The sequence below is a fragment of the Maylandia zebra genome, linkage group LG7, assembly GCF_041146795.1.
Source record: "Maylandia zebra isolate NMK-2024a linkage group LG7, Mzebra_GT3a, whole genome shotgun sequence".
NCBI lineage: Eukaryota > Metazoa > Chordata > Actinopteri > Cichliformes > Cichlidae > Maylandia > Maylandia zebra.
The window spans coordinates 14,319,464-14,332,363 of record NC_135173.1 but is presented as its reverse complement, the minus strand read 5'-3'; the positions used below and the strand labels follow the sequence as shown (position 1 = coordinate 14,332,363).

General features: G+C 39.4%; 2 protein-coding genes across 5 annotated transcripts; both read left to right on the top strand.

Moving 5' to 3' along the window:
* The first annotated feature begins 2,742 nt into the window (after window positions 1-2,742).
* On the top strand, window positions 2,743-7,746 carry commd4 (COMM domain containing 4). The gene is made up of 8 exons (XM_004553107.2): window positions 2,743-2,888; window positions 3,145-3,216; window positions 3,322-3,387; window positions 3,485-3,524; window positions 5,636-5,755; window positions 6,927-7,007; window positions 7,110-7,286; window positions 7,380-7,746. The coding sequence occupies exons 1-8, from the start codon at window positions 2,886-2,888 to the stop codon at window positions 7,418-7,420; spliced, it is 600 nt and encodes a 199-aa protein (XP_004553164.1). The 5' UTR covers window positions 2,743-2,885; the 3' UTR covers window positions 7,421-7,746.
* Window positions 7,747-7,978: 232 nt separating this feature from the next.
* Window positions 7,979-12,900, top strand: neil1 (nei-like DNA glycosylase 1). 4 transcript variants are annotated; one of them, XM_014407927.4, is made up of 10 exons: window positions 7,979-8,335; window positions 8,731-9,209; window positions 9,297-9,416; window positions 9,880-9,985; window positions 11,618-11,711; window positions 11,785-11,906; window positions 11,989-12,016; window positions 12,098-12,168; window positions 12,494-12,689; window positions 12,774-12,900. In XM_014407927.4, exons 2-10 carry the CDS (start codon window positions 8,755-8,757, stop codon window positions 12,806-12,808), a joined length of 1,227 nt encoding a protein of 408 aa, XP_014263413.2. In that variant the 5' UTR covers window positions 7,979-8,335; window positions 8,731-8,754; the 3' UTR covers window positions 12,809-12,900. The 4 variants fall into 4 exon arrangements, with proteins under 4 accessions (XP_014263413.2, XP_014263412.2, XP_076741920.1 ...); XM_014407926.4 differs by having other exon boundaries at window positions 7,982-8,335; window positions 8,750-9,209; window positions 11,615-11,711; XM_076885805.1 differs by having other exon boundaries at window positions 7,982-8,335; window positions 8,725-9,209; window positions 11,615-11,711.

The following is a 12,900-nucleotide window of genomic DNA, read 5'->3' as shown; positions in this document are numbered from 1 at the left end:
ATTACCATCATAATGCGGCTACCCCTTTGGTGCCAGCTGTGGGCTCAAGGCCGGAGCTCAAGGCTGGAGCTGAACAAAAACTCCCTGATAACGACTGTGTTGAGTCTGTTCCTTCCCATTCCCTACAAGGCCACCTGGGTTGGCTGGAAGACTGTTTACTTAGCCTGGCAGGGCGAAGGACACTGTCTCAGCTGAACTATGGACACGCACACACATACATATACTGATACTGATAAGCACTCACCGACGCATCACCCTCCCTACCCCGGATCCAACGCCACCTCCAACGCTTACCTCCCCCCATGATGTGGACATCGGGTCAGCTGGAGGCGCAGTCGAAAGATTGCAGCGGTCCCAGATCAGATGTACACACTGGAACTCTTTCCCATGTTGCTTGTCTGTGTTTATTGTGTTATGGTGTGTTGATACCTGTGCATTCCTGTATTATCCTTTTGTGTTGCACATTTCAATGTTTTTTTTTTCCTCGCTACCTGGCCTGACCTGTCTCCCCAATGTGATGTTTGTATTGTATGTACGGTCGGCAAGGTCTGTCATCTCGGTTGTGGGCAAAAGACTTGCAACTGACAAATAAAGGCTATCTCATCTCATCTCATCTCAAAAGGAAAAACTCAAAGCATCATGGGAGTCCTCCAGCAGCCTATGCCTATTGCAGCATAACTAAGGGAGGATTCAGGGTCACCTGATCCAGCCCTAACTATATGCTTTAGCAAAAAGGAAGGTTTTAAGCCTAATCTTAAAGGTAGAGATAGTGACTGTCTCATGAATCCAAACGGAAGACTGATTCCACAGAAGAGGGGCCTGAAAACTGAAAGCTCTGATTCCCATTCTGCTTTCAAATACTCTAAGAACAACAAGTAAGCCTGCAGTGCGAGAGCAAAGTGCTCTAATGGGGTGATATGGTACTACAAGGTCATTAAGATAAGATGGGGCCTGATTATTTAAGACCTTATGTGAGGAGCAGGATTTTGAATTCATCGATTTTTAGGACTTCCTGATAATAATGAATTACAGTAGTCCAGCCTAGAAGTAATAAATGCGTGAACTAGTTTTTCAGCATCACTCTGAGACAGGATATTTCTAATTTCAGGAAGTTTGCAGATGACACAGCTGTTGCTTATCTTATCTCCAACAAGTCTAGAATAGAATAGAATAGAATAGAATAGAATAGTCCTTTAATTGTCCCACAAGGGGAAATTTGGCTGCAACAGCAGCAAAAAACCACATATACAAACAGAACAGGACACGGAACCAAAACACACACAGTTTTCACAGAAATAATTTTTTTATATCATTATATCATGGACAATAGTAACAAAAACAAAGTACTGTACAGAGTCTATCTAAAGGAGAGAGATGGAAGAACTTGTTCTTGATCAGTGGGGTGAAGATGAAAGAGATGGTGGTAAATTTTAGGACGGGCTCACATGCCTCATTCCCTCCTTAGAGCAGAAGCTGTGGAGTTGGTGACCACAGTCAACTACCTGTGTACACATATGTCCAACAATTACTCACAAATACAGACAATATTATTAAGCTCACCAATGCTGGTGAGGCTGAAGCAGGATGTCATCGGTGCAGCTCTACTTTCTTTGTCGGATTGTGTGGTTGAAAGCATCCTAAACTCCTCTATGGTTAGAAACTGCGTAAGCCAATAAGAAAGTGCTGCAAAGAGTGGTTTAATCTGCCCCCCCCCCCCCCCCCCAAAGAAGGCTGCGTAGCCTCACACCTGTACAACAAGGCTGAGGTGCAGCTTTTTCCATGAGGCTGTGAGGTTAATGAACTTGGAACTAAAAAGAAAGACAGAGAAATTGTCCAGGGAGAAGAACTCTGCTGATGAAGATGTTCAGACAGGTAGAGATGAACATGAAGGTGTGCGTCATAACTTTATGAGGGTGGCATAGAAATCAAATAGGGTGGCAAAATCAAAGCCTTTTTAAACACATGTGCAGGTGTTACATATGGTTAAATTGATTCAAATGCAGTAAGTATAAACATGTTTCATATAAATATAGTCTGTAAGTTAATTATTTTCTGTAGCCCACATAATTAAACTTTTCAGTTACACTATACATTTTGATTTTCTGTAATGTACAACCTCCATAATAAATACAAACAGCATATCTGTCTGTCTGTCTGTTTACGTACCTATACGTACATATACGTATATGTATGTGTACCTATATGTATGTATACGTGTGTAGATATATGTATAGATATATGTATAGAGATAGATAGATATCATGATTCCGAATTTACTGGCCTGTCATTAAAATTTTCAAACCTTGAAGTCCACTCAACACAAGCTGAAATACAGAATCAACGGGGCTGCAGCTTGTTGCTATGTCAGCTTAATCGCATGCTGGTCATGTGATTTGGAGGTGTGGCACACAGAGTGATAATGACACTCACCTTCATTCCATCTTCAAACTGTTAATGCTATTTTATCTTAATAAATGGCACCATCATATGCAAAATTAGGGTGCCACGTGCCACCCCATTCCACCCCTCTAAATACGCCCCTGGTAATATCTGAATATGTGATCAGTTATAGCTGACTAATTTATGTTAACTGTGCACGCTTACGTGCTCTACCATGCGCATGCACGTGCATAAGCGTCACCTGCGTGTACTTTATGATATAGTACTAAACCTCTGATTAAATGAAAAAATAAATACGGACCTTACATCTAACCCACACTAAACTGTCTAACTCAGAAAGAGAGAGAATGGGAGAGTGAGAACAACCTGCAAAAAAAGGAGGAACAAGGGTGCTGCAGCCAGACCGTCACGTGACCTAAGACGTCGTCCAATTAGATGCAAAGAAAAAAAACTCGTCTTCCGGTTGTCTTCCTTCTTCAACAACCATGGTAAGCTCGTTCGCTCTTTATCTCATTATTTAATGCTGTCTAATTCATTGATAATTCTGTGAAATTGTCCGATTATATAGTCGCTTTACGTATTAACGCAATGACGGATAATTTACCTCAAAGGCGTCGAGGTTTAGTGCTGCTGCTAGTTAGCAAGCAGGCTAAGCCAGTAGCCCATTTTTTGAGCCTTCTGTGACTGTAAATACTGTAGTTTTTGCACAGTGTATGAACTTATGAGTGACCCTCTTTGTCCTAGCGGTTCCGTTTCTGTGGAGACTTAGACTGCCCAGATTGGGTACTTGCCGAAATCAGCACGTTAGCAAAAATTGTGAGTAAAAGAAACCATAAGAGATAAAGTTGTTACTGGCACCAGTTTATTGATTTTATTATTTTTTTTATAACGAATATATTTTCTATTCCATTAATGTAACAGTCAAGTGTCAAGATGAAGCTACTTTGTGCTCAAGTGCTGAAGGATTTGCTTGGAGAGGGCATTGATGTAAGTTGTTGGACATTTCTACAGGCTCGTCATATGTAGACTGTAGTTTTGAAACACACACACATCTGTGGTGTCTTCTCTCTTGCTTCATTTACAGTATGAAAAAGTCGGAAAGCTTACTGCAGATGCAAAGTTTGGTAAGTGTCTCTTGTGTTGTTTCTCTGAGAGAGATGCAACAATTACATTTCAAGGCGCTTAACATTTCTGTCTGCAGACATATGACTGGCTCTTTCTATTTAGATTTAAGATTCTAGAAGTTCCAACTTTATATTTTTATAATATTTGATCTTCGTGCATTTGATCAATCATAACATCTGCCTATCCTAACTGACCAGTAACCCTCCCTGTGGGAATACAAGTATTTGTTCACTTTATTCATTATTGTTGTTATTATTATTATTATTATTATTATTATTATTATTATTATTTATATTTATGTATTAACTGTAAAGATGTGTAATTACTATGTAAGATAATGTACTTAAAATGTGAAAATATGTACTTAAAGTATGAAAATATATAAAAAAGATATGTATATAAAATCTCCAAACTATGGATCACAACATTTTTAGGCAAATCTGGCATGATCGATCAGAAAATGTTACATGTATTTGATGATTTGAGATGGAAATTATTTATTTATTTATTTTTGTTAATGACGCAACATTTAACTGTTGTGGTAGTTAGGGGGGAATGATGGCTGGGGGTGGAGCTGGTTTGATTGCAGAGGCCAACCAAATGGCCTCTGCAGTTACTATGTAAGTTAATCTCTCATTTGAATCAGTTAGCTTGTTGAGTTCTATTATTTTGTTAAACACTATTTATAACTAGCGTTTCATTAAGTTGACTTTTTTATGAGCCCACTTATTTCTTAAAATAGTGTTAAAGCAACTCCAAAACGACACAGCAGACACAGTATTTGTGCAATAAACCATTGTTTGTGGAAAGCAATCTTGACCTATGGCTATTGTTTGAGCTTCCCTGGACAGGTCTAGCTACTCTGCCACTAACTCAGACTCCTCTCTCCACACACCCTCCCAAGATGCTAACGCATAAAATACAGGAGAGACCTAATTAGGTGATCACTGCCAGCCTCCTGTGGCACTGCCCCCTGATATTGCTGCATCACCCCTACCCTGCAACTGTTGCAAACCACACCCTGCCCGTACAAGCTTATTTCCATGAATGTGTATTTTTGATATTATTTTGAATCTTTTTGGGGGAGATATTGTAACCCAGATTTTGTAAATTACACATGTGCCTCTAAGTCTTTGGCTGCTTGGTCCTTGATAAAAAGGTTTTGTGACTATGCCTGTTAAAAAGCAGTAATCCTACCTCATTTAAATTTGAACATTGTCAGGTTCAGCTTCAGGTTAATTTCTCTGGAAGTAGTGCTGTGCAGCTTCTAACACTGTCTAAAAAAGCAGCAAAGTCCACCATATTAAAATATTGAATATCTTCTTAAACCTTAATTTCATATTAGAGAAGAGTACAAAGCTACAAAAAACAAACAAATCTGGTTGCTGGCCTGAAGCTGGTCTTGTTGGTGTGGAAATAAAGTTCTGAGCTTTCATAGTGTTGTTAGTAGTTGCTAAAAGGCATGATAGCACAACCCTGAGTTCACATCATTTGTGGTGAGTTTTCTTCTTCTGGGCCCTGAGAACATTACAGTAGAATAGTGTCTTAACAGTTTAAACATTTGGGGGTTGAATTCAGTGGCCAGGCCTCATTCTCATTCATTCTGTCGTTTGTGCTCCTGACTTGACGTGTGACCTTTGAGCTTGGAGCCTGCATGTTTTTTCTGTTGACACCGCTGATTAGACACATGGTAGTAGCCAGAGACCCAGATCGCATGACAAGTGATGATCTTGATGATAACAAATGGGTCAGTTTGACACAAGTCTGTTTTCTCACTGTGCCACTTTGTAGTTTATCATGAATGAGTGGCTGGACAGGTGAGTTATTAGAACAGGACTTCATGAAAGTCATTAAAACATAGCAAGAGCACTCAAAGGGGTTCATAAGTGCACAAGAATTGGCTTTAAAGCATTAAAATTCTTTTTTTATGGAAGAACAGAAATTGGTGATTACACATTGTAAATGCACTAAGTTGTGCGGCATTCCTGGTCTATCTAATTTGCCTTACACATAAGTCTTTAACACTGTTCAACTTAAACTTTGTTTTTTTGGGTTTTTTTTTACAATTTCTGTCAGATAAGCTGTTTTGTGTCAATAAACCATTTTGCAGAGAGCGGAGACATCAAAGCTAGTGTGGCAGTGCTCAGCTTTATTTTCTCCAGTGCAGCGAAGCATGATGTTGACAGTGAATCTCTATCCAGTGAGCTACAACAGCTTGGCCTGCCTAAAGGTAAGCCTGTGTGTTTGTGTCCAAAGGTTGGTGTAAAAATAAATGCAGTCTACAACTTGATATGCACCGATCTGTTCTCATGCCTGAATCTTTGCCAAGAGCAAGGACAGCCAAACTTTCTAACAAAAACACAAGTGACTAGTTTAATCTAATATCCTGGGGAAATGTCTCACATGGGGATAATGTGGAACAAGAGCAGCTAAATGTAGAGTTTATGTTACAGGATTTTAATATTTTATTTCTAGAGTATGAGCACAGAAGTATAATAGAGGAAGGATTTTAGAAACTCCTGTATTGCATTAGTTCAAAATCATTTATTGTGTTTTTTAACAAATGTCCTCAGGATGATGTCAGAGGATATTATAGTTATTAAATGGGTGTGTAAGGGATCATTTTTGCCAAGTGAAACTGGTATACTGAAAAATGAGAAGCTGTAATGTATTTCTGTAATTATTATTTTTTTAACGTGTGCATGTGTATGAATGCATGCTGATTGTTATCATTGTTTTTCATATTGTGAATTGATTTTTGACTTAGTGAACCAAAGACAGTTTTCCACTAACATGGACAGTAAAGTTAGTCTGTTCTATTGTTTCCTATTCATGGCCTGTTGTGTTGGTTCTTTCCTTTTTAACTACATTCTATGAATGTGGATTGACAATAAAAGAAAAAAGCAGTACATCATGAACAACAAAGGCGATGCTGATTTACAGACTGGGTGGTGCATTGCTGTATCAACAACTCTATAAAAGTGGTGTTAACACATTTGCCTTACACATGGACAATCCCCCTTTTGAGGTTGAGTGGAGACACAAGCTAGCACGCTTCCAGTGGTCCCTCCCTGCATAAATCACAGCTTTGTGTCAGGAAGGCCATCTGTGCCACATCAGTCCACCCTTTGGAAAATAAGAAGCCCAAAGTTTCACCATGATTTTTGTGTGTTTCATTATAAATAAAAATGACAGATGGCTTTCTGCCTGAGATTTTGAGATTGTATGTTATGTTTCAGAAATAGTAAAAGGTTTATTTTATTTGATAAATATGAAATACTTCTAAGGACTTTGTAACTGTTAGATTTTCTTTTTAGTCGTCTGGTAATGCATAATTAGTTCTTCAGCTAATCGTCAGCTGAAACACTCAAATTATTTTTTTCTACTCAATATTTCTTTAGAGCACACTACAGGGCTGTGCAAGTCCTACGAAGACAAGCATGTTGCACTGCGGGAGAAATTAAGAGAGACAAGCCTGAGATGTAAGTATTTCTGCCCTTCCTATTCAAGAAAGAAGAGAAAATTAATGATGGCTGCTGCTGGGAAGTTGATGACTGAGCACTGGCATTCTGCTTTGTGATCAGTGGGTCGACTGGACTCTGTTTCTTGGCGAGTGGACTACACTTTGAGCTCCAGTGAACTGAGGGAGGTGAATCAACCAACAATTCAACTTAAACTGCAGAGGCAAGGAGCAGAATCAGGTGCCCCAGAGACAACTGTGGTGTCTGTTTCTGCTGACAAGTTCAGAGTGATGCTTGCTGGTAAGTTCAGTATCTTTTAAAATACTTCCCTTTTTGTTGTCTTTTAATTTGCCAGACCTGTGATGTTATTTTTTTGTCTCTGTACTTTTTCAGAGCTCAAACAAGCCCAGGTTCTAATGAACTCACTACAATGAACAACAGACGTGACTTTCTGAAAATCGACGATAATGATGATTAACTGCCTAAAGTGCCATACTTACAAGTTGTACAGTGTTATGTATTCTTCCTAAAAAAATGTAATTCCTTGTGTCTCTCAACTGATATTTAGTTGTATTTTTCTACCATTTTAGTAAAAATTAGTAGAAATGTGTCCAGATTGTGTGATATTTGTTACTGAAGTAAAAAAATAATGATCATTGTTTAAAAAAAGATGTTGCTTGTATCACTCAACACATTTAATTATGTTAATTATTTGTGTTTTACCTCTGTATGCTTATAAATAAAAACAATGTAAAACGTATCCGTCAAAAAGTGATGGCCAAAAAAAACTGGATTGATTATAATGTAGGTACAATAACACAAGATACTTGTGACACATATGATTTATTTAATACATAACGCCTCCGTAAATCATGTTGATTACAGCCAATTTAACAATGTGATCAAAGATATTAGACATTTTAAAAAAGTTGGAAATCACTTCCTGGTTTCCGCAGCGCCTACAATTCCCATCATGCATCGGTTTATTTGCTAGGAAACCCAAGTCTAGTATTTTATTTTAGCCGTTTTAAGTGAATAATAACAGCTAAGAATGAAAACCAAACAAACACACGTACACATTAGACCAAAAATAAATGAGAAATTGTGGGTTTTGTCACAGTTGTGCAGGTCTCGCGACATTTTAATGACTGGCGCGTGGTGATTGTACAACTTGTTTTGTAACACTGTTGGTTACGCATGCGATAAAAGCATTGGTCAAATGTTTAGCTGCACGGTATTTCAGCACAAAGACATATCCTCTGTAAATTTATATCAGCAGCTGCTGCCGTGCAGACAGTAAACGCTACAAGCTGAGTGCACTTAACGCCGAGCTCCGTTTCCTGGTTTCGGTGAGTTATGTACTTCTAATTTGATAAAGATGCAGCATTGCCATTTTTTTTTTTACAACATGTTTTGGTTTATGCAAATACACAGAGCAGTATTTTGCTGTAATTGGATTAAGAGCATATTCAGGAGAACCTCAGGTTTGAAGTTTAATGTTAAAGCTTTGAGTTTTTTTTAGATGTGCATTGTGTTATTTTTTTGAACCCCAAAGCTGTATGTAAACATTTACAGTCATGATTGCAAGTGAGAAGGTTTTACCCATACTCCTGCACTCTATAGAGGACACAGGGTTCTGAAACATGCGTTATTTGGAAGTAATGTTATAAGCCTGGAAGTGACATTTTTTGACATAAGCTTTGACCTAATATTTGATGACAAGTTTTATTTCTGGAAGTTTCAGCCCAACCTTATTTGTTCAGCCAAAATGCCCGAGGGACCAGAGCTCCACCTGGCCAGCCTGTATGTGAACAGAATGTGTGAAGGAGTGCTGTTCAGGGGTCCCGTCATAAAGTCAGAGGTCAGCAAGAACCCTGATGTGCCCTTCACCTCTGAGGCCTATCGCATCACAGCTGCTTCCAGAGGGAAGGAAGTGAAGCTCACGCTGACGCCCATAAAGACAGATGAACCAAAACAGCGAGTGAAAGCGGGACAAGTGGAACATCCCATGGACATAGTCTTTCGCTTTGGGATGTCAGGCTATTTCCGCTTCACCAGCGAGGATGAGCTGCCCAAACATGCCCACTTGCGTTTTTATTCCAAAGAGAAGCCCTGCAGAGTACTTAGCTTTGTGGATCCTCGCAGGTTTGGGAGCTGGGAGCCCAACGGGACCTGGCAGCCTGGCAGAGGTCCCTGCGTTATGTTTGAGTACAAAAAATTCAGGTTAGTGATGCTGAGTGTCACTTGCGTCTTCTGCCTCAACGCAATACAGTAGCACGGCCACACTGATCAGTAAAAAAACATTTTCAGGGAGAATGTTGTGACACACGTGTCTGACCGAGCCTTTGACAGACCCATCTGTGAAGTCCTGCTCAATCAGAAGTACTTCAACGGTATTGGAAACTACCTGAGGGCTGAGATCCTTTTCAGGTGATGCGCAAAGACAACATTACATAGATTAGCATGAGGGCCGCACTCATACTGACCTAATTAGACAGTAGCATCTTATGAGGATGTACAGCAAGATCTTTGCACTTGACCGGTAAATTGTTATCTTATCACCAAATCTGAAGTAAGGTGCATATCTCTACCCCTCGAAAGATTTACTCTGCTCTACCATTTTTATTCTGACTGATGTGTAAACATTCATAAAAAAATCATACAGGATTTTTGAAACATTTTAATTTTACTAATACCCATTATACAGATAATTGAAGACCTTAACTATGGCAAATGGATTGTTTCATTAGTGATGACTGAAGGTAGAAACAGTAACAGTGATATCAATGGCTTAACTACACAAGGTTTTGTTGAATCAGAGAGCTAACAAGAGTGTTTTTGTTTCCTAAAAGAAAATACCTTCAGTACTGTTCTTTCCCTTTTTTTTTTCTAGGTCTAACATCCCTCCCTTTGTGGCTGCCAAAACTGTGCTGGAAGGTCTTGGGCCGGACGATTCATGTCAAAATGAGAATCCTGTGAAAAATGAGTCAGACACGAAGGTGAAAAAAGTGATTTTTTTTTTACATAACTTTCCCAAACCCTATGGCGTTATTTTTGTGACTCTATTCTGAGCTCACATAAAAAAAAATGTTGCAAGTACAAATGTTGCATTTTGAGGAGAAAATTATTTTGAGCAAAGAAAAGTTTAATTTGAGCGAAGAAAATTCATTGCTGCGTGAAAGAAATGTATTTCAGTGTTTGCTATTATCCATATACACACACACAATAACAGCCCTGTTGCCCAGTTGTTGGCATTTGCTGTTGCTCAGATCTCTGGTCTGTGTGCTGACAGGCATCTGCAGACCTGCTCTCAGTGTGTCGCTCCCACTCTCAACATCTCTGCTCCCTGTATGCTCAACTCTTTCTCTACACCAGGGGTGTCGAACTCCAGGCCTCAAGGGCCGGTGTCCTGCAGGTTTTAGATTTCACCCTTAGTCCACACACCTGAATCAAATGATTAGTTCATTACCAGGCCTCTGGAGAACTTCAAGACATGTTAAGGAGGTAATTTAGCCATTTAAATCAGCTGTGTTGGATCAAGGAATCACTAGAACCTGCAGGACACCGGCCCTCGAAGCCTGGAGTCCGACACCTGTGCTCTACACTTTATATATGTGCCACAAAATAAACCAATCACAGACTTGGATGCAGCTGCTGTTGTCTGTTCCCCTTGTCCGCACAGAGCTGGGTAAGAAAGCCTTTGTCCACTCTGCGCCTTTTTCGTGGAACATGTTACAGAAAGACTGGAAACTAACTGAATTGTTGTCTTTAAATGTTTTTAAAACTAAACTCAAAGGCCTACAGGCTGCCTCAATAATGTGTAATTGTTTTGTGTAATTTTAACTTTGTTTGTTCGTATGTATTTGTCTTGAAATGTGCTGCCTCTTGGCCAGGACTCCCTTGAAAAAGAGGTCTTTGATCTCAACGGGACATTCCTGGTTAAATAAAGGTTAAATAAAAAAAAAAATTCTGATAGGCTGTTTTGGTCTCCAATCAGCTCGCTAGCTACTGCATTCCAGAAACACTGTCCAAAGTGTAGCTAAACCCAGTGTAGTGGTTTGTTTTAACCTAGATTAAAAACAAAAATGGTCTTTATATTATATTCTAAAATAAAATAATTAAACATACTAACCAAAAATGATTTTAGCTACACTCTGGACAGTGTTTCTGGAATGCAGTAGCTAGCGAGCTGATTGGAGACCAAAACAGCCAATCAGAATTTCTGTATCCAAGTCTGTGATTGGTTGGTTCTGTGGTACATTTATAATGGTGTAGAGAAAGAGTTGAGTGTGGAGGAAGCAGACATGTTGACAACGGGAGCAACACACTGAGAGCAGGTCTGCAGATGTCTGTCAGCACACAGAGCATCTGAGCCAGAGCAAATGCCAACAACTGGGTGAGAAGGGCTGTTATTGTGTGTGGGTGTGTGTGTATATGAATAATAGAAAACAATGAAATGCATTTCTTTCACACAGGAATGAATTTTCTTCCCTCAAAATAATTTTCTCCTCAAAATGCAACATTTTTGCACTTGCAAAATTGTTTCCGTGCACTCAGAATAGAGGGACAAAAATAACGCCATAAAACCCAGACTCTTTCTCACAGTGTCTTTGTTTTATTCTTCTCAGAAGACATCGGTAAGAACAAAAAAGAAACTGATGACACACCAGACGGATGACTTGCTCAGTCTTTGTCATACAGTCCCTCTGGAAGTGGTGAACCTCGGTGGGTAGTCAAGTGTTTACAGTATGAGTTGCTCATGAGATGAACGCAGTGTTTAACAACTCGTGGTTTTTAGGTGGGAAAGGATATGATCCAGCCAGTGGGGACTTCTCCGACTTTGAGGCATGGCTGCAGTGCTACTATGTGGACGGGATGAAAACACTCCGGGACCATAATGGGAGAACAATATGGTTCAGAGTGAGTTTAAAGGAAATGCAACATAACAAAGCCAGATGATTTTATTTGTCACACAATTATGTGTCTACCTTTATAATTTTAGGGGGATCCAGGGCCCATGGCACCAAAAGGTAATGTTCTCAAGAAGTTTAGCAGCTCAGGTGAAATGTACATGAGAATGTCCATTAATTAATTTTTATTTATTTTTTAAGATTCAAAGTCACCCAAGGCAAAAAAGTGGGCAAAGAAAGATGATGACCATGATTACACAAACAAGAAAAAGGTGAGCATGAACTGTCTTTTGACCAACAGTGAGCTCCATGTTACTGTGCAAGAGTCTTGAGCCAACCCTCACTTTTTTTTTCTTTAACTTGCTTGCTAAAAGCAAGAGCAACAAGAAAACATCCAAAGAAGAGCTTTGAATGTTCCTCAGGAAGTCTGAAGAACTATTCCTGTAGACTTCTTAAAGAAACAACAAGAAAGCTTGCCTAAGAGAGTTCAGGCTGTGTTGAAGAATAAAGGTGGTCATACCAAAAAAAATAGAAACAAGGGGTGGCTCAAGACATTTGCACAGTCGTTTGTATCTAACATCAGTTTCATCTCACCAGGGGGCCAGAGAAAGGAAAGCAAGGATCAAACAGGAAGGTGGGATGAAAACGCCAAAGAAAGAAAAGGATGCAGGTCTAGAGGAAGCTGAATCAAAGAGAAGGAAACCTGGCGAGACGCATGAAGTAAATACACCCCAGCGTGAAACAAGGTCAAATGCACGTAGGAGAAAGACCAGTAGTGTGGGAGTGACTGCAGGTGCGCCCATGAGTAAAAATGAAAATATTTTACCTAGTGGGGAGAAATGAAAACTGATTTATCTCATAGCTGTCCTTGTTGCAGGGTCACAGAGACGAACCATGAGAACGACCAGGTAGGATGGTAAAAGAAGAGGCACCCCCACTTTGGACACTTATGTTTTATACTATTAAAAATCCTTTTTTATTAATAAAAAAAAGTTTCTTCAAAA